Source organism: Penaeus vannamei, chromosome 19 (assembly GCF_042767895.1).
Source record: "Penaeus vannamei isolate JL-2024 chromosome 19, ASM4276789v1, whole genome shotgun sequence".
Lineage (NCBI taxonomy): Eukaryota > Metazoa > Arthropoda > Malacostraca > Decapoda > Penaeidae > Penaeus > Penaeus vannamei.
In genome coordinates, this window is record NC_091567.1 from 1,948,773 (window position 1) to 1,971,575 (window position 22,803).

The 22,803-nt window shown below is 37.4% G+C and overlaps 1 protein-coding gene and 1 long non-coding RNA gene across 2 annotated transcripts in view; one reads left to right on the top strand and one right to left on the bottom strand.

Annotated features, from left to right (window-relative positions):
* The window catches only part of LOC138865007 (uncharacterized), a 5,029-nt gene extending 1,610 nt beyond the window's left edge, over positions 1-3,419 (bottom strand). The window contains exon 1 of the long non-coding RNA XR_011399266.1: positions 3,265-3,419. This is a non-coding gene — a long non-coding RNA (uncharacterized lncRNA). The remainder of the gene's footprint in view (positions 1-3,264) is intronic.
* A 334-nt stretch (positions 3,420-3,753) lies between these two features.
* Positions 3,754-17,481, top strand: LOC113828764 (ipis-1). The gene is made up of 5 exons (XM_027381776.2): positions 3,754-4,236; positions 10,534-10,669; positions 12,477-12,720; positions 16,556-16,791; positions 17,084-17,481. The coding sequence occupies exons 1-5, from the start codon at positions 3,872-3,874 to the stop codon at positions 17,363-17,365; spliced, it is 1,263 nt and encodes a 420-aa protein (XP_027237577.1). The 5' UTR covers positions 3,754-3,871; the 3' UTR covers positions 17,366-17,481.
* Positions 17,482-22,803: the final 5,322 nt, after the last annotated feature.

The following is a 22,803-nucleotide window of genomic DNA, read 5'->3' on the forward strand; positions in this document are numbered from 1 at the left end:
ACTAGCGGTTTGAAATTGGACTTCAAGGGCTACAACTTGGTGGTGATTTATCCTGTTTTATTGCGGACAGACAGACACCACCATGCATGTATGTATGGATGTATGGATGTGAATGGGTATTTTTTCAGCGCTGTTTTAAGGTTGTCGTTTTCATTCATACTTTTTTCCTGTATTTATCTTTGTTTTAGTTTTGATGTTACTTGGTAAGGAATGATTCTTTATCTAAATCAGTAACTTAATTATTATCTATGAATAGGGTTGATAATTTGAGTTGAACGAAGATGATAACAGTAACATCAACTTCATAACGTATAATTTGGACGTGATGAAAAAATGGCCTTGACCTCGTATATAAACATTTTTTCACCTTGAACTTGACAACGGGCAGCTGAAGTCATGACCAAACAGATTACGCACGATCCTGACCTTCACAACAGGCAATACGGCCTTGAGCAGGAATCGACCCCGAACGCTTTGCCGCTTGCGCTACAGTTGCAGCCCCCCCCCCCCCCCATGATGCGGCCGCAGGGAAAACGCCCCGAGTCGGTCCTAATCCCCCAGTCCGACTCTGTACACACATATATACATGCATACATACATACATACATATAAATATATACATATATGCATACGTATACTTATATAAACATCTTACGTTCTGTTTCGACGCCACTGGATATGTTACCAGTGGCTAAAATCACCAGTTCTTACAGAGTTTTACCGCTGGGACATTTTAAGACGATGATTTGTCATGTGGAAATCTGAAACGTGGCTTATCGACAGTAACGTGTCATCATAAGTGTGCCAAAATATCACTAATCGTTCTTGATTGGGGAGACTTTTGCCAAGACATAAGAGTTGAACACATTTGTTGAATATAATAGTTACCCCTTATAGTTTGCACAGCCAAACATTTTCTTTGTTTATCCTTAGTTAATTTATAATTTCTTGTGCCTAATTTTTGTGAATTTGAGTACAAATTTGTATTATGTGCTGGATGGACTTGGACTCGTACTTTATACAAAATCATAATTTATTTTGGCAATCAAAATATTCTTGTATGACGTAATATCGTAGCTTAGTAATGTGTGATTATTCCATATTCACCTGTTAAGTTTCCCCGAATCCTTTTTCGGTGTAAGGATTGGTTTTGGTATGCAGTACTAATTAAACTTACTCCAGCTGCCTATCTAACCCCCTTTTTATATCATCAATTACATGGAGTTGTAGATAATATGTTTGTATTTTCGGATTGGGACTCCTGCATCACCCTGTAAAGTTAAAATCAAAATAATAACAATGATTCTCTGGAAGTCCTGTGTTTCGAAAAATGGAGTCGGTTACTCAGATATCTCTATTTTCTCAAAGAGGAATTAATTTCTTGCCAACCAAAGAGACAATATCAATGGACTGACACACAAGAATCGTTTGCGTTCTTTCTAAAATGTAAATTAAACGATATAAAGTCATAAGTTTTATGGAAATATAATGTTTTGCATGTACGTTCATTCAAGAGGTTTGTCTTATCTCAAGCAGGTGTGTTACATTTTAATATGAAAATATTTTATTTAATGATTAATGCTGGTGATGGTATATATCATGATAGATAACCATCATCACAAGTAATATAAAATGTGATATTTTTCATTGTTTTATTACTGGCTCTGTCTTATGTATAATTCTAGGATTTGACCTACATTTTTCCGATTATCAAAATATTGCGAAATACATATCTTTAGCCTTTAATTTTGAGGTCTAAAATATACTATGGTTATCTACATACATCTTGTCTGTAATATGTAGATTCATAATAGCCTTAAAAACACTGACACACGCAGAAAAGCTTTATATATATATATATATATATATATATATATATATATATATATATATATATATATATATATATATAAAGGTCATATTTGTGTGAGTGTATGTACACACACACACAAATATATATATATATATATATATATATATATATATGTGTGTGTGTGTGTATGTGTGTGTGTATGTATACACACACAAATATATGTGTGTGTGTGTGTGTGTGCGCGCGCGCGTGCACACACTCACACACACACACACACACACACACACACACACACACACACACACACACACACACATACATACATACATATATATATATATATATATATATATATATATATATATATATATATATATATATATATATATATTCCTCTCTTGACAAATTCATTGCCGTGCATTACCTTCCCCGCCACGATAAGCTGCCGCAAACTATGTTAAACTCCGAGAATTCAATTCCGTATAAATCAGTCTTAGTATCTGCGTCTTTCTCACCCTGGATATATTCCCCTTCATGAAACAGATGAAACTCTTGCTTATCTGTACTGATTGTTCACTCTTCATATGCACGGTCATAGAAGTGCTTAAGGAGGATAATGATTTTATATATGTCGTTCATTATTTTCATAGTTATTTTTGTTGTTATCATATATCATTATGTATTTGTAACTTGTCTGTCGTTCATATCGAGCATAATACAATCACTTGTCTGTTACACAAGAATTTCTGAAAGTAGTCTACCATAGCTGCATCAATCACAGCCTTTCATAAGAACCATACTTCAATTGTCTGCCTGTTGCTACGTAAAATAATATTATTGGGTGATACTTTAAAGAAAAGGTTTACTAGACAACATACTCTTTGTGGGAGAGGCCTATTTTCCACTTTTGTGAAATGTTTCTCATATTTTCATTTATATCTCAAACCGATACTGTAAATGTGAAAAGTAAAAGTATATTTAAATGGGGTTTTACGTAAGGAAAAGTAACCCTTTCTATTATCTTAGGATTAAATACGTTCTTAGTTACAAAGTAGTAAATATATAGATGCAGTAATAACAGAGATATAATTAATCAAAGTCGCAGCTAATTAAACGTTTTGTAAAATTCAGTACGCTTGTAGTCTCCTGTAGTGACACTGGCTTTTCTGCTTCGATACACTGACGGCACGAATAATACATGAAATATTTGTTCACCAATTATTCATAAGATATTCATATGTCAGATTATCAATAAATACATCATAACAAAGATGGGATATTTGCTTGCTTGGATCATGTATTAATATAAAAAGTTCTTTCTTTCTTTCTTTCTCTCCTTTCTCGGAGAACCACACGCGGGGCCACTCTGACACTTTTATTATAGCAAGTAAATAATCAATATACTTCATTTAGTAATCAATATAGACGTATAATGTATAGTGTATAATTACCGGGTATCGTGATTTTGTAAGTGTTACCTCGCGTGGCCGGATGATACACGAGGTCGGTGTCGAAAGTCCGGTGATTGAAGTAATCTGACACTAATGGCAGATGCCTTTGACACACTGCTCTGGACGTGACAGCGTATGCGCGTAAGTGCGATGAACGCGAGGACTTCGGTTTAATTGGATTTCCTGCTGTTGGGTGGTTCGGTTGTTTGTTTTATTTGTTTGTTTTATTTGTTTTGGTTTGTTATCGTATGAGGGGATTTTTTTTTTTTTTGCAGTATTTAGTAATTTGTGAATTGTTAGCATGTATTGTTGGTTTCTTTTCTGGTGGATGAGATGAATTTGCATCTTCCTGTATTCCTGGCCCAGTTAATCTAATGAGTAAACTAATTTGTACGGAGCGGCATAATTGTCACTTGATAAGGTTAATTGCTAACCTTTATCGCGGGAGTGGCCGTTATTAACACGACCTTGAGTGCACGCAGGACCCTTGCAATGCAACCTGCTCACACTGAGGGCAGGTCTCATCGACTACCTCTCTTGCCGAGCATATTAGGGCATTCACGAGGATACATTCTATTTCCTCGAGACATTTCCTCCTTCTGTAGAAATGGAGATCGAAAGAGTCACCCAAACACGAGTCGGTGTCCTCACGACCATGAGTGCTGCGGGAGTTCTGCTGCTGTCGCTGCTGTCCCTGGCCGGCGGGGGGAGCCCTCAGTGCATCTCCAAGAACGACGAAATGTCCCCCCCGCCGCGCCCGGACCTCGGCCACATCGCCCCCTTCAGCGTCGCGCTCTTCAGGGAGGTCCTGCCGTCGAAGGGGAACTTCGTCTTCTCGCCCTACAGCGTCTGGACCGCCCTCGTCCTGGCCTACTTCGGGTCCGGCGGGAACACGCAGACCCAGCTGGAGCAGGTCCTCCAGCTGACCAACAAGGCGGACACCCTGGCCTTGTACAGAGCCGTGACGGAACTGTGAGTAGAGGTTTGATGCGAGTGAGATTACTGGTGTGCGGGTGATTGTAAGGGCGATGGACATCTTGGTAACAGGGAATATAATGGCAGTAAGGACATTTTGTTGGCAGACTGGATGGCGATAGTTATAGGGAGAAAAAAGAGGGTTAAATGTGACCTTAAAATTAAACTACTAAACAAACAGAAATACACATATATTATATTTTGATTTAATAAACGGCATAATATAGCAAACGTTAGAATGAAAAATAACTAGGATATCTTTATAAATGGCAAAGGGTTTCAGTTAAAAATATCATGCATTATCCAAGGCGTAGAGATAATAATAGTGGTAATGATAATAAATATAATGATGACAATAAAACATCCAACAGTAATTATAATGATGATAATGAAAATGATAATCAATTGATAATTCGAGTGATAATGATGATAATAACGATGTTAATGGTGATGATAATAATAATGATAATAAGAATAATGATTATGATAATAATAATGAAAATAAGAATAATGATTATGATAATAATAATAATAATAATTACAATTATAATGGTAGTGGCAATGGCAATAATAATGATGGTAGTAATAAAAATAATGGTAATGATAATAACAGTAATAATAATACTGATAATAATAATAATGTTGATAATAATAATAAAATTGATGATAAATATAATGATGATACTGATAAAAGATAATTATGATGATAATGACGCTGGCAAAAATGATTATATTGATGATAATGACAATAATAATAATAATGATAATAATAATAGTAATAATAATAATAATAATAATAATAATAATAATAATAATAATAATAATAATAATAATAATAATAGTAGTAGTAATAATGATAATAATGATAATGATAAGAATGGTAATACTGATACTGATGATAATAATGATACTGAGAATGATAACAATGATATTGATGATATTGAAAATGATAGAAATAATAATTACGATACTTATGATGGTGATGATGGTAATAATGATAATCATTATAGTAATGATAATGATAGTAATGATAATGAAGGTAATGATAATGAAGGTAATAATAATGATAGTAATGATGATAATAGTAATATCAATAATAATGATAATAAACATAATGATGATAATGGTGATGATAGTAATGATAATGATAACAATGATGATAATGATAATAACATAATTAGTAGTATAAGTCGTAGATATATCTTTATTAATATCATGGTCAGCTTCAACATCAGTACCATTGTTAGTTTCATTGTCCTAATCTTGATAATTGTTATCTTCATTATTGTCATTACTATTACTGATATCATTATGATTATTATTTTTTATTAGTATTATTACTTCCGTAATCATTATTATTTTTATTACTAATAATGTTTTATCATTGTTTTTAATTATTATTACTATTGTTCTTATCATCATCGTTATCATTGTTGTTGTTATTATCACTATTACTATTATCATCATCATCATTATTATTATTACCATTATCATTATTATTGTTGTTATCATTATCATTTTTATGGCCAATATTATTATTCTTATTATCATTATTATTATTATCATTATTATCATTATTATTATTATCATTATTATTATCATCATTATTATCATTATTATTATTGATTTTTTCCGTTATCATTATCATCATCATTACTGTTATCCTTATCATTATCATCATCATTGTTATTATTATTATTATTATCTTTACTGGTTTTATTATAATTATGATTATAATCATCATTACCATCATTATTATCATTATTATTATTATCATTATTATCATTATAAATACCATTATTATATTAGCATTGTCATTATTGTTGCTGTATTACTGTTGAAACTGATATAAGTAAGATTGTTGCTGCTGTTGCTTTTATTATCAATATTATCACCAACACTATCATCACTATCATTGTTATCATTATTATTACTATTATTGATTATCAATATCATCATTATCATTTTGCCACTATCATTATTATTGTTATCATCATCATAATAATTATTGTCATTTACTATTAGCATATTACCCAAAGAATGTTTAAGTCATTATTATTATTATTACTGTTATTATCATTATTTTCATTCTTATCATTATCATTCTTATCATTATCATTCTTATCATTATCATTCTTATCATTATCATTCTTATCATTATCATTCTTATCATCACCATTAATATTATATCATTATTGCCATTGCATTATTATTATGACTGTTATCATTATCATAATTAGTAGTAGTAGTATCATGATTGTAATTTTTACTATAATCACTATCATTATCATTATTTTTTATTACTCTTATTGTTATATTTTTTGTTATTGCCATTGTCATACTCATGAGCATGATTACTGTTCTTGATATTATTCTAGTTCCAATTATAATTATTATTGTTGTTATTATTGGTAGTATTATTGTTGCTATCATTATCATGAATGCCATTATTAATACTGCTATCATTATTATTGTCATTGTAATTATCATCCATATCATTATCATTATCATCACCATCATTATTATTACTTTCATCAACATTAATATCAAAATCAGAAATCATTATCAATTAATATGTGAATATTATATAATGTGTGTAAACAGATATTTTCAATATGCATATTATATACACATAGATTTGCGAGATATAGCTTCGCTCGGGCTTTGTTTCATGTGTGGCCGGCCCTGTGGCAGCACATACGGAGAGGGGGGTGGGAGCATAAAAGAGAGAAAGGGGAGGCAACACTGTGAATACGGCCATGTGAGGACAGGTGAACGGTCAGATCAGAGGATCAGGCGATCTATACAAAGGGTGGCCGGTTTAAGGGAGAAGGCGGAGGATATGGGAAGGAAGGAGACTGTCGTCTGGTGAAAAAACTGTTCAAGTTGAAATTAGGTCCGTCTACCTCGAAGGTAGGCACCTATGCTGTTCCTTGTGCCTCCTGTCATAAGCAGTACTTAGTCGAGACAGGCGAAAGTTTCACAGTCTGTCTCAACATGAACACACGATAACCAGGAGACGCAACAACAACGCCCTCTTCTGCCACCAGTGGGACACAGGCCATCAGATGGATTGGTCAACTGCACGTATTGTCTTCCCTTCCGTTGATGCCTAGTTAGATTAGCGAAGTCTAGCTGCGCCCTGGCCTTTCTCTGGAATGGCCCAGTCCGTGTCGGCTATTTCTAGCTGTCTCACGTGTTTTGTTTGAATTGTTTGCTTAACGTGGAGGCTGGATTGCCAGTTAGCGCTCCAGTTTCCTTTTTACCGGCCGGCGGCTGTGGTGGGAAGACCTTGTCTCAGAAATTGTGTGCTCACAATTCTGTAAGTAATGTGACAGGCTGGCGTTCGGCTCGCCGCAATGCTTACAATTCCTGTCGACCACGTCTTCAATAATTTGCCAAGCGCATAGGTAAACTAGTCTTAATCTGTGCAGTATGACTTTGGCCCCTCTGTTTATTTTTGAAGGAAGTGCCAGTGGCTCAGCCTGTGGCGTTTGAGTACTATCTGGCTGAGGGCGAGCTTGTGAGATTTTCTCTATGTCTGCGAGATAATGGCAAGCGCAGTAGCGTTGGGCCTGTGGCTCGATATTCTTTAGCTTGGGTTGACAATCATAGAAGTTAGAGGCATGGCCCTGTCCTTTTCGGCTAGTCTGTCAGTAAGCTTGGATGCCTATCTAGCTTGGGATCCATTTTATGATTATTATTCTACCCAGATCAATGATCGCCTGTGCTATGGTGAGGACAGTGGTCAGGAGGTAGATGCCGTTGGCCATGCTGTGTTGTAGACAGTGGCTGATCTCGAGTCTGTATATGACCACGCGTGGGTCAGGGCTCCCATGATCGCAACTGTTCTGCTTGGAGCGGAGAGGCATTGTCAGTGACCCAGATGTATGTGGCATCCCATGCTGCGAAGCCGCCACCTCCAGTGTGGTTTATTGGATCCACGGATATGCCCGTGAAATAGGCTCTACTAGCCGGGGGAGTTATTTGAGCAATGACCCTTTGTAGTTGTACCTTTAGGGGAGGCATAGAGTATTTTTTTTTCCCCTGACAAGCACAAGACTGAGAACTCGACCAAGGTGTTTGCCCACGGCGGGGGTTCTCTATAGCAAAGGCTATATAAGAAAGATAGGAAAGCACGTATTACACCGAATAAAAAAAATCTGAGGCCCAAAACTTCATATAGTGCCCTCTATTGTTCAGATATACAACTAAAAAAGGAGAGCGGTTATAGGGGGGACTATAAATTTATAAAGTTTATTATTTATTTTTTTAAGGTCTACTCTCAGTTGAAGTTTTACAAAGTATTTTTTTTAATGAGAGACTTAAAATATATCTATTAAATAACTACTTTATATATTTATTTCGTAATTTGCATGAAATTATATAATTATTTTATTCTTTAATATTTTTTTTCTTATTAGAGATTTCTTTACATACATTAAAATAATGTTTTGCACTTTTTTCAGAATATAACAATAAAACATTTATTTAATTAACATTTAATAATTATCTCATGTGTATGCATATTTCCATATCATAAAAATTGTCCATTATTTAAATACTATACAATCATATTCCAGAAAATATCTTTGCTGTTAATACGATGAACATGAACTTAAATTCAACAAACTCTACAATTTATCAAATCAACAAATCTGTTAAATAAACCACAATCATTCGGCATTATTAAATTCTTCATGTTTTTCATTCATTTATCTTGTGTCATTAAATCAATTAAAACAAAGCACATTTGTGTAAAACATTTTTTTTATTTGATTTCAAGACATTATCAATAAAAGTATAAATAAAAGTAGGCCTACAATTAAAACAACAGACGTTTCATAGTAAATAAACAGACGATACATCGCGTACACAACGCCATCTATTGTTCAGATATTACACTATCCGCCAACCGCTGGGGCTCACAGGCTTTTGCCATGCTTTCCAATCTTTCGTATTTAGTCTGCTCTATAGTTAGGGTCGGGGGAATCCATCCTCTTGATAGGCAGTTGTTGTTTGAGCTAAAAGCTTAGATCAACACTGGCTGTGTGTGGGATCCAGGAGTTGTCAGCAAACATCTGGTAGTCCTGCTATTGGCGTCTGAATAGTTTCTTTGTCTCATGCATGTATTCTAAGGCCTGTATGACCTTAGAAAGCCTGGCGAAATCTTCCTTAATAAAGCTGCCTAATTCCAACTTGAACAACGGCTTTTCTCCTGCCAACAGTCTCCTTGCTTCCCACTTTCTCCCTTTTCTCCCTTGTGCCGGCATGGACCGTCTGCTCCTTCGACCTGATCTGACCTCCCTTCGCTTCCGGTCACCTGCCCTTACCTGCTCAGTGTTCAACGCATTGCCTCTCATCTTTCACGTTTATACTCCATCCTCTTCCTTTCCTCTTCAGATCTGAAGATGAACTCTTGGAGGATTTCAAAATTGTTGTCTCATTTTCTATAAATTTGTGCATTGTGGGTTTTCTACGTGCGTGTGCGTGTGTGCGTATAGCAGGGTTCGTACGGGTATTGGAGAATCATGGAAATAGAACTTTTCGGACCTGGAATATCTTCGATTTATTTTTTCAAGTCTGGAAGATCATGTACTTTGTTTTCGTCTGAAAAATCGTGGAAATTTGGTATTTGTGTCTTTTATACGTTTTACTTCTGTTTTATTTTTTTAAGTTTATATTCTGAGAAAGTCTTCAGAAAGAAATCAAAGTAATTGAGGTAACTGAATGAAAAGTTGAAAAATTATATAGCCTATATTGATACATGCTGACGCATTATAAGCAACAAGTCACTGAAAAGTTTATGAAATACACCAACGAGTCATTGCTTAAATCTTTTACATTTGACAGCATTAGCTTAGAATTGTACATATTGTAATGGGACACATGTATTGTGAATATTCATCAAATGTTCAAAGTAAACTGAAAAGTCATAGACAATCCCAAACCATCTCTGGAAAGTCATGGAATTTCGATACCAAAATGGGTAAGAAACCTGGTATAGATATTTTATATACATTTACACACATACAGATATATGTTTGTGTGAATGTGTGTTTAAACATAGTGACCATGCCCAAAGAATTCTGAATGCTTATTTGTTGGATGATCGTTTTTACTGAAAATAACATTTATGTTCCTATACTACACACTCAAAAATACACTATATACTATCGTATCATACTATACGATACGTAATACTAATCTCCATTACATTACCACCCAATATATCGCGCTAAACAAATGTTACAAACACGATCAGCCCCAAATCACAATACTTTCTTCCCCCAGACACGAGGCACAGGACACCAAGCCAAACTACACTCTTAACGCCGCTAACAAGCTGTTCGTGCAGGAATACTACCCCATTTTCGAGTGTGTGCGCCACGTGCTCGCCAACAAGCTGCAGACGGTCAATTTTCGAAGGGTGGGTGAGGTTGCTGATGACTTTTGTTTTATTTTCTTGTTCTTCGTTGATTTTCTAGGATTGAGGCTTATCTATCTTATATGCACTTGTATTTTCTTCTCTGTATATTCTTCTTTTATTTCATTTTATCGTTTAAGGGGATAGACTACTGAATCATATTGACACGGTCTCTGAAGAGAGAGAGAGAAGGGGGAGTTAAAGAGAGAGGGAGAGGGGAGGATAGGTGTGGGAATGAAGAAAGTGAGGTAGATATATGTAGATAGTGAGAATGAGAGCATTCATAGATGTGCTGCTGTAGTGGTCCCCCCCTGTTCTCAAAGAAATACTGGCATTCTCGTTAGAAACCTGCGAGGATGATACCAGTAAAAAATAATTCTATACAGAAAAAAATTAAAAAAGAAACGAAACTCGATCAATTGCTCTCTTTGTCAGTCATTGCAAAAGTGTTCGGAAAGTTGCTTGTACAGAAATTGTGTAAGTACCTCTAAAAACAGTATATTTCATCTACAATCAACACCAGGTCTCTTAATACTCCTCGATAGATGGAGTTAACACATAGGCAGAAGAACTGACACTGATTTCATTGCACTGGATATAACGGAATCATTTTATACCGAGTGACGTGATAGACTTTAAAAAATCAATAGGCTAGGGATAGTGGGAAACGTTTTGGTACTCCTAACAGACTAACACTTAATATAATCCCTATTGTGGTTGTAGGAGGGAAAGAATCAGAAAGATACTTAATAAATGTTGGTGTTCCACGAGGCAGTTTCCTTAGAAAATTAATGTGGTGTTCACTAAGAGAGTGGCATATGAAAATTATTTTACTGTTCATGTGAACTTCCCCAAATATGACACCAATACAAAAACACACACCTGCAAAGAATCATTGATGCTGCATCCAACTGAGGTTCCTGATGTTAAATACAATTTGTTGCCGAAAAAAATACATCAAGAATAAGGGACCGGGCCACAAGACACTGAGCTCTCCTTTTGCAATAACACCGTCTAAGAGAGCAAGATTTCATCAACGTATTTGGAGTTACTTTCAATCATGACAGAACTGTGGTGAACATACCGGAAGCCACGTAGAAGCCGACTGCTCCATTTCCTTACTCCAGAAGATACCCTACAGCTTAAAAGGTCCTAACTACATTCTGCACTGGAATCCATAGCCTGGGCATGGGACGGAGCAGCTCAAACGCATCTTAGACTCCTAATCGCAATTCAAAACATGGCAATTAAACTCATTTCTCGAATATCCAGTGCAGATGTTGCAAAGTCGTGGTTCTCTACAGTGCTCAACATTCAGACGTCCCTCACCTGGAACCATTACGAAGCAAAAACACAAAAAAGCAGAACCTAACAACCCTAAATTCTGTTTAAGTGAACACTTAACATTCCAAAAGACATGTTGACAGATAAGTAGGTCTTTGTAATAGCATACAATACGGCTTTCTGTTTATATAAACCCTGTCAAACATTCGAATGTTTTGAAGTGGAATTCATACTCAAAATTTTCCCTTTGTAGAATTTACAGGTTTTGAGAGATATTTAACCTAATAAAGAACATGATACAAATTTCTTGATAAAAGTAGGAGAGAGGGAGAAAGGGAGAAATTCTAGGATACCAATTTACAGGTTTTACGAGCCATTTAACCTAATAGGGAACATGATACAAATTTCTTGATAAAATTAAGAGGAGAAGGAGGAGAGAGAGAGAGAGAAAGAGAAATTCTAGGATACCAAATTACTTTCCACAAACTCCGAGACGAGGCGAATAACCCTCCCACCCCCCTTCCAGTCCCACAAAGCCGCGGAGACCATCAACCAGTACGTCCGAGACACGACGCGCGGCAAGATCTCGCAACTCGTGAGACCGCGCGAGATTTCCCGAGCGCACATCGTCCTCGCCAACGCCGTCTATTTCAAAGGATTGTGGGAGCAGCAGTTCCAGCCGGACAACACCCACCTGGAGAAGTTCTATCCTGCTCCGGATCAGCACGCCTTTGTCGACATGATGACGCAGGAAAATAAGTTTCCAATCGGTAATAATTACATAGATATATTTTTTATGCTAATTTGGAATTCAATTTCTATCTCTGAGTTATTAGACTTTTTGCAATGTTTTGGCTTTGGGACTGAATTGTGGTTATCCATCTTCTTCTTTTATTATCGTTTATTATAATGTTTATCCTTTTATTCGCCAGAAGTGTACCTTTGTCTGATGGGTAAGAATACTCATCTATTACCCATCGTAGAATCTCATAGGATAACGAATGGAAATATTTGATTTGCATGCAGACAATAATTGCAGCAGAAAAATTGGTTTTAAACTTCTGTAATTTGCGTGGATATTTTGATGTAATGTAAATCACCAAATGATTACTTGCTACTGATAGGTGCGTTCATGGTACTCAGTGTTTATATTGTGTATAAAAAAAGTTAATTTAAGACGTCTTTCACATTTCTTGGGTGCCACAACATAGATAGAGATAGAGACTTTTTTTTACATTGGCATCTCAAGACGATGTGGTAACAAGGTTATCCTCACCCTTATCTTAATAAGTCCCTGTGTTGGCTCACAGTTCTCGTACAAAAATTATGTATGTTACCAGATCATAATCTAAAATACAAAAATACAAATATTCAGAGTCAGTGGTCTACAGAATCGGAAGATCCTACGCACACTCACAGACGTTTTGTGAGGCACTGAAGGCGACCTGTAAGTGTAGCTATTTAAGGACAGGCGCTCAGGTCGTCTCGCATTATGCAAACATATAGGTGTACGAGTATAATGTCTGTAACAGTTCTGTATGCTGTTAACAACCTGTCTCTGTCGTTTATATTTAGTGAGACCCGCTGTCTCTGAAATCTAAACTTTAGTATTATGGGGCTCCACTTTGCCTTTATCGTGTCCATATATTATTTCTCCAGCATATCTCGAATGCTTGTCCACTCGTCTTGCACAAATTCCCATTTATTCAAGAGTTTTTCTTTTTCTTGGTCTTTTCACTTCAGCAGGAGTGACCTGAAAATCGCAGAGGTTGCTCCTCCCACTACACATACTGTTATTTATTATTTTCCTTTAATAGTTATTTCACAATCTGAATCTTGTTCCTTTGCAGGAATACCTTTATGTTTAATTTCTGTGTCTTTGGGGGGAGTTTCTTTTACAGTCTCCTCTCCATATTTCTGTTCTTCGGTTTCTCCGTTCGTAACTTGGGCCAGTTTCTTTTCTATTACATCTATTTTTGCATCAGTATCTAGATCATCCAGGTGGTTTCAGATATCTACTTCCTAGAAAAATCCACATCACTACTCTACGGCACTTCCTTCACTTCCTGCAGGGCACGCCGCGGTTGGGCCCTGCAGGCACTGAGGACTGTAGTTGTCGCCTCCTTCGGCACCTCTCCCTGCGTGGTGACCGGCCCTTCTCCATTTTCTGCGACTCCATGCTGGGGAACCGCCGAAGTAATCTTTAATTGTGGTCTCGCCCCTGCATGCAAGAGACCCGGCATTGTGGAGGCCTCCGAAGTTGTAGCAGCTAGGCTTAACCCTTTCCCCCTTCTCAATTTTGGCCCAGCAGATTCGCGTCATGTTTCCTACCGTAGAACCTGCATCGAGTATCCTGTTGACAGGCCCATGACTTGTGGCCCCATTGGCAGCATATGAGGCACATGGCTGGCGGCTCCACATACGGTGCCACCCTCTTGTACCCTCTCTGGCACTTCCCCTTTCACGAGGGCAACGAGCTGAGTCCGCTCCTCGTCCCTTGACGTATGCTTCTTAACCCACACAAATCTCTCGTCGTCCAGCAGAAGGTCTGGGTCCAGTATGGTTGGATATTGAAAAATTATCATCTTAGTGAACTTTTCCTCAGTCTTTGGGGCAGTCATAACTGTCCCATTGTATCCCAAAGTCGCCAGGGTCTGCTCCTGGCCTGCCCGTATGGTGAGATAAAGTCCCCCTATTCTTTCCTTCAGCGATGGCTCGAAATCATTGTGGTCCTGGCCTAGTTGCATGGCCCACCTTAATTTCCCCAGGAAACTCTTGGCGCAGTCCTGGGGCAATATCAGTCGCTTCCTGCCCTTCCCACCGTTTTCGTCGTTCTTCTTCTCCCGCTCGCATCCACTCTCATTGTCACTCATGTCCACGTTTCCTTCACGTCTCCCCCTCTTATGGGCTTCACCTCCACAAGCAACATCAGACATGCTGGTACTTGGAGAGGAGGTGACCCGCTCCCTGGCCGAGGTCTAGGTGGGGTCGGGAGAACTCACGCCTGAGGACAGTACTGTAAACACGTCCTAATTCTACGGTATACACCGTGACTAAAAGAGAGAGAGAGAGAGATAAGAGAGTGGGGGGTTCACAGAGAGAGAGAGAGAGAGTCATTGAGAAAGAGAGAAAGTGATTCATTGTGTGTGTAACAAAGTAGATAGAAACAAAGAAAGAACGAGAGAGTGAGGGGGAGAGGGAGAAAGAGAAAGAAATGATGCGGAAGAAGGGAGGGTGAGAGAGAGAGAAGACGAAAGAGGGAGTGAAGAAGAGAAAGAGAGAGGGGGGAAGGGAATGAAGAATAAAAAGAGAAAAAGAAGAGAGGGATGGAGGGGGAGAAAGGGAACGAGAGAGAGTCTTATAAATGAATCGATGCATCAATTTTATTCGATACATTGTGGGAACACCCTAATGACACAGATAAAATGATAGCTATTGAGTAGCTAAGGTGATACTGATACCAATACAAAAGTATCGATCGATATATGCACGCTGATACATGTTTCGCGATACTACCCATCTCTGGTCTAAAAGTATCTTGGAATAAGACCAAGGTGCAGGATCACAGGGGTCCTTCTTGGAGATCCTATCCGGCTCGAACATGTAGTTGGCATCGAAATCACATAGAGCTTTACATATCTAGTAGTGTAGTCTATGACCCTAAGCTGTTAGACCAAGAAGTCAGTAGGCGGATTGGCCGGGCAGCAAATGCCATGAAATCAATTGATAAGAGTATTAGGAGACGCCAGTATCTTTACAAAAGGATTAGACTATGTGTCTTCAAAGCCTTGATACTTCCAGTCTTGTTCTATAAAAGCGATAATAGGATGTAGTCCCATGCATTGGAGTCGTCTTGGTGCCTGTAGCTACCAATCCTTTCACACGATCATGGGATGCAAACCAACGGTTCCACTGTGAGACTGGTGTAAGACTTATTGCTTACACTATTCGGGATTGCCCACTCAGGCTATACGGACACCTGGACTCGATTCCCTTAGTTTGTCACCTCTAGACACCCCATGGGACGACCCAGGAAGTCGTGGCTTGGGTAGACTGATTAGATCTGTCTCGAGGAGTTAAAGAAGGGTCGAGGAGGCGCGAAAAGGGAGCCTAGTGGATGAGGATCCGGAAATACGTTCTTCACGGCATTAACCACACTGACTGATAGATTGAGAATTACTAGATACATTTCTGAATAAGTGGATTTGATAAGACTGTCCATTAAAGTGAAAAATGACTTGAGGTGATCTACAAACATTTTCGTTCATCATGCAAAATTCAGATAATTCCTTCTTCTCCACTGGCAAGGTCGTAGTTCACTGCAGTACTTCTAAATGGCTGCTGTAGATAATTAGCTGCGGTTCATTACTGTGACTTTGATTCTTAAAGCTAATCTTAATCCATCTTATTCTAGGAAAATTGGTGTATTCCTCCAATTCTAAATCAGACTATATACCTAAGATTAGACTTCAAGGCCTAATTCCAGATCTAAATCAAAGCCTAAAAATTGTCATAGATCATTGTTTAGACCTCAACCTCGAACTAAGACTAAAACCATCCCCCAAAAAAACTCCAATCAGATTCTGATCCCAAAACCCGTTGCAGGTTACTCGGGCGATCTAGACGCGCAGGTCCTGGAGATCCCTTACCGAGAGCGGGGCGCCTCCCTGTTCGTGTTCCTCCCGCGGGATCGCAACACCGGCCGCGAGTTGGACGACATGCTGCGCCAGTTCCAGCCCGCTTCGCTCAGGCCTGCCATCGGGAACCTGGTCAAGCGCGACGTCCTCCTCAAGTTTCCGAAGTTCAGACTCGAGAACAGCCTCCGGAGTGAGCTCACGGGGGTAAGTCTGCCTTTGGTGAGATAGCGCGTAGCTGGTTATAGAGAGACTGAAAGAAAGACAAACTGACTAACTGATAGGCACACAGAATGACTGACAGATGGTTATGCATAATTATCTATGCAGATATATACACTGACATTTATTGCTTTGTTTTATTCGGGCTTCATCTTTATGCATCCTCTTCCTTCCATCCTTCATCAAAATAAGATCATTTAAATATTGCACCACATGTAGTACAAAGATCACTTAAAATGTCGGTAGGAAACACCATTACATGCGCTGTCCTTCCCAGGCTCTCATCCGCCTGGGCATCGAGGACCTCTTCACCACGGAGGCCAACATGCGAGGCTTCTTCCCCACGGGCGGCCTGAAGGTGAAGGACGGCGTGCACAAGGTGATGGTCGAGTTCACGGAGGAGGGCGCCGAGACCAGTCCGATCCAGACGAAGGTGTTCGGCCGCCTCTCCCACCCGCCCCGCCGCGTGCCCTTCGTCACCAACCGGCCCTTCCTCTTCCTGGTCCTCGATAACTACACCAATAGTATCCTCTTCCTGGGGGTGTTTAGAAAGCCTTAACATCAGCGCCGGAGGGATAGTGGTCCTGGGATAGGAAGATAGGTAGTCCATATAATATGTATTTTTATACCAATGGCAATTCTATTCTCATTTTCTGAATAAACCTCTCAGTGTTAGGTGTTGAGTTTCGTTTCACGGTCTGTGGTGACACTCACGACTGATCTTGAACCCTTGTGGGCGTTAGTTTTATATAAAAAGGAAAAATTGTATTACTCATTGATGATGAACAGCCTTGAAAATCTGTTATCAGATTGGAAATGAAATTTTGTGTTTTCACGAACTATGGGATTTGATTTGCTGATTTTGAAAAGAACAGGAACGAGATTGAAATTAGCTTTACGAGCTCGTTTCAAATTTCGAAAGGATTTTGACATGTACATTATTGGATCAAAAACGTGCGATAACAAATTGTAAGAGTAATAGATCAAAAAGATATTTCATAAAAGATTCCATTAAACTTGATGAACTCCTGATCACTAAGAGACAGACTACCTTTAATGATCGGTTGCAGGTTGCAGAGAACTTTCTCAGATAAATGTTACCCTGAAAGTTAATATTGTAAAAATAGAAAGGTTTCTGGAACTAGTACACAATAAATATATCCTGAATTGGAAATACCACTTCGTACTCTGAACGTTCATCATCATAACCAAAACTAAAACTCAGATCACTAAAGACAAATAAATAGTAGAAAATTTGATATAATGATTGAGCATCTTATATATATAAATATATATATATATATATATATATATATATATATATATATATATATATATATATATATGTAAATGTATATATATTTATATATATAATTGTATATATATATATATATATATATATATATATATATATATATATATATATATATATATATATAATAGATAAACATCCAGCTAATGCGTAACTACTCAGGTACAGCTTGTGTAAAACTCTACGGTCTGATACGCCCGATTTCATTACGAATTTCAAGACTGTGCGCATAAATCAGCTGACAGGTTTTGGATCTGATGTAACCATAGCTTTTATCGCTGATTTTTCTTCATGTTTAGAGTAAATATACCAACAAATTCTGGAATTCCCTGACATCGGCTTGATTAAGACTATATTGTGGTGGGTCACGTGTTTCCTGTGTAACTAGTGTTAATTAAAAAAATCTGTTGCTAAAAATTATTTTGTGATATAGAGACAGAAGTACTACATATGACTGATGCTGTGATCCTAATAAAGGAGTTGGATTAGCTTTATTGTTAGGCACAGCAATGTCATCGTTGCTTGGACACTAATTTTCCAGTTCCGTTAGTTATTCCACTTATTAAGGAATGTAGAGATTCTATACGTTTATGTGTATTTGTGCATAAACATGAATATATGTAAATATACATACATATATATGTGATAGATATACATATAAATACAGAATAAATATATGCATATATCTATGTATGTATCTATCTATATCTATCTATACCTCTATCTATCAATCTATCTAAGTGTGTATGTTTGTATATTATACACACATACGCACAAACAAACACACACACCTATGTATATATATATATATATATATATATATATATATATATATATATATATATATATATATATATATATATACATATGTGTATATATACATGCTTGAATACACGCCTATGTGTATGTGAGACATTGGATGTGTTAATAAGAAAAGGTTTTGATAAGAGTGGAGAGCCTCAGCCAAACGCTTGATGGAGCCTATCTTGGATGAAAAGAATATTCCTTACACCACAGATATGAAGAAAAAAATCCAATAGCACACGCCCCTGCACAAGGGAAGGTACGCCCTCGAGGCTGTGACATCCCGTAAAAAAAAGGAAAAAAAAGTAATATTTCAGCAACGTTTTATCAATCTCCGCAAGCGTGTCCAGTATCTATCGAAGTTCATTTGTTTTGTTTGTCTTGTTTCGCTTACTTGTTCACTAATGAACTATCAACAGCAGATGAATGTCAACCAAACGATGCAGATTTTCACATAAAAAACAGTAGTATAGATTTCCTGAAAATTAGGGAAGATATTAACTGATAGATCACGCGAAATGAGCTTTAAGTTAGCGGGCAAAATAAATTAAAGTTAAATAGCTGGGTCTAACTTTCATAGCAGATCAATATTCAAAGGTCACACTGACCGTTTAATAAGAGGCTGCAATAAATCACTTAATCACTTAGCTTAGATCAGGAACTTAGCATTAGATAGAGTGACCTCACCAGCACAACGTATATATATATATGTGTGTGTGTGTGTGTGTGTGTGTGTGTGTGTGTGTGTGTGTGTGTGTGTGTGTGTGTGTGTGTGTGTGTGTGTGTGTGTGTGTGTGTTTTCAACGCCAACACTGAAAGAGAATAAAACTATTTAGGAATAAGTATTTATATAAATGCGAATAGGGTTGTCCCACCAATCCCTCGTACAGAATCACATTGCACTCAGAATGGCGGCATTTCTTTTCCCTTCGTCATTTCTGTTCTGTGCATGATCTTAAACATTGGAGATTGCATTGTAACAAGCAGAGGTCTGGTGATGTCCTGGGCCAACTCCTTGACGGCATGACCAAAAGGCTCATGTATAGGGTCTAGCACTGAGAAATATTATAAGAAATGGAGATATTTTGAATATGTAAACACAAGTTAAATGTTAAATAAATACTTTATTGGATTTAGATATAAATTTCATGCCCAAGGCCACTGCTCCTTTGACCCCTTCCTCGGGTGTGTGTGTGTGTGTGTGTGTGTGTGTGTGTGTGTGTGTGTGTGTGTGTGTGTGTGTGTGTGTATTTATATATATATATATATATATATATATATATATATATATATATATATATATATATATATATATAGACATATATATATATATATATATATATATATATATACACACACACACACACGCACACATATATATATACATATATATATATATATATATATATATATATATATATATATATATATATATTCGTCTGCTAAACGGAAACAAAAGACGACCGACGGATGGTGACGTCACTGCGGATTTTTTTTTCCAAATGTTTTTTTTTTATGCAAATGATGAGAATTACATCATGTTTTTTTCCGTTCGTGTTGAAGTGTTTAGTTGTCCGAATAAGATGTCTGCTTTTTTGGAGGGGAAATGGTTGTGCGAATAAGCTAATGTGCTCGGATGTGTCTCTTTTCGAAATGGTTGTGCGAAAGCAATATCGAATTTTAAATAAATAAAATATAAAAATTGCTGAAACCATCATGGTATGAACTGTTATGATATGGCAGACTAAACGTCATCTGTTGTCACTTTAGCTGGGTCTTCCAACTAGGCATCACCCAAGGCAGAGCCACAGTCCCATAGAGTGACTAAAATTTTAGCCTTGCAACACAATCACCATGAATAGTCGTAACTTTTTAGATAAATCAAGTTTATAGGTTCAATGTAGCATTTTCTCAAGTCATACATCTAATACATTTTCTATAAAGAGATGCGGGTGCATATTATGTTGAATGTTGTTACATTGCTGGCTTGATAATGTATCTATTGTATATTGTTTCATGTAGTGTCATGATAAGGAAGTTATGCAGGGAATCAATCCTACAATCAATAGAATCTGACCCTACGGACTTGCCATCAGACTTCTAGTACGACCAGCAGTGAGACTGTGAAAGCTCAGACATCTCTTTCAGACCCCTTAAAAGAAGGGAATAGTAGACGAAATTTTAATATATACAATTATTATTTTAAGCTATTACCATTTATCTTATTAAAGTTAGAGTCAACTGTAATCGTATCTATCCGTTTATGATAGTGTACGGTTCAGTATCATTATTTATATCCATTTTCTTTCTCATCTACCGTCTAGAAAACGGTGGAAATACTGCTACAGAAAAGCGGCCAGTCCTGTCAGTATGAGTTCCTTGTTGTTGATTCGAACCCGCGAACGTGAATTCGAATCTTGGCGCCTTTACCCGCTCGGCGACCGTGACGAGGGGCACATGATACGAAGTGGGAATCATATTGATTGCTCTTTTTTGTGAGTGTGTTTGTGTGGGTCTTTGTCTAAGTGTATGTGTGTGTGCTCCCCGTGTGAGTGTGTAAGTATGGATGCATATGTGTTATATAATTTCTACCTCTACCTTTGTATAAATACATACACATGTATCTACATATTACAAATAGTTCGTCGTACCTTACGAGCGGCTGAGTGTCGAAAATGGCTAGCAGCAAAAAATAACTAAGTATAGATACCGGGATTTTTTTTATTATTATTATCATTCGTGGTTCCAGCTAGTGAGCCTTATTCCAGACCCTTGCGTCGTACCACTCGTCCAACAAAAGGGATTTCGTGTGTTGCCATCATCGACTATACTCAGATTTCCGAAGCTAATTCAAAGCCCCCCATGCCTTTGTCCCAGTGGCGTCCTGGGACCAACTCCTTGACTGCATGATCCAAAGACTCAACTATAAAGCCTAGTACAGAGAAATATTAGGATAAAGGGGAGATATTTCGAATATGTAAACACAGATTAAACATGAAAATAAACACTTTATTCGATTTTGATACAAATTTCAAAATCACCATCTTATTTCCCTTTCTGACTGGATGCCACCCACCGCCACCCTCCCCCCTCCCCTCCCCTGGGAATTCACGAGGCCACTGAATCGCAAGGAAGCCTATGCATTTAGTCACTGAACCTAAGTCATCTCCCGGAACGACTAAACTGATCAGTCATGGCCAAGTGGGATTCGTCAGCTAATGCCTCTTGACGAATGCAATTGATTGTCCATATTGCCTAATCAACCTTCATCTTTATTGCTCAACTTTCTGCAATTAATAAGGCTGGGTGTTGGTAGAGTGGTCTTACCAAGAAGGTTCCTTTCGTTACCTTGGTATTTGGGTATCCATGGTAACAAGGTAGTAGATAATAAAGTGGGACTAAGAAATTATGTATTGGCAGTCTACTAATCTGTTGTGGAATACCTTTGGACATGTTACAACTAATCCGAAAATTCATCCCCGGACTTAACAACCCTCAGTACATAAAGACCAATCTTTAATGAAGCAACAGGAGATACGGTACGTCTTACCCGACCGAAGGAGTAGACGTGAGACTGATCACGTGACCTACTGTGGATGGTGCCCTTACCTCTCCCCCTCCCCCCTCCCCCTTCCGTAATTAGGGTAAATTGCACCCGGATCTCACTTCTACACACCACTATGTAGCAAAGTATTACTCTTGGTGTACAAGTATGGCGGGAAAATAAGAAATGTGCATGTATGCATATGTATGCGTTTATGTGTAAAAAATACACACACGCACACACACATATATATACATGTATATATACATATATATATTTGTATATATACATATACATATTTGGTTGAGAGTATATACATAAATATATGAATATATAT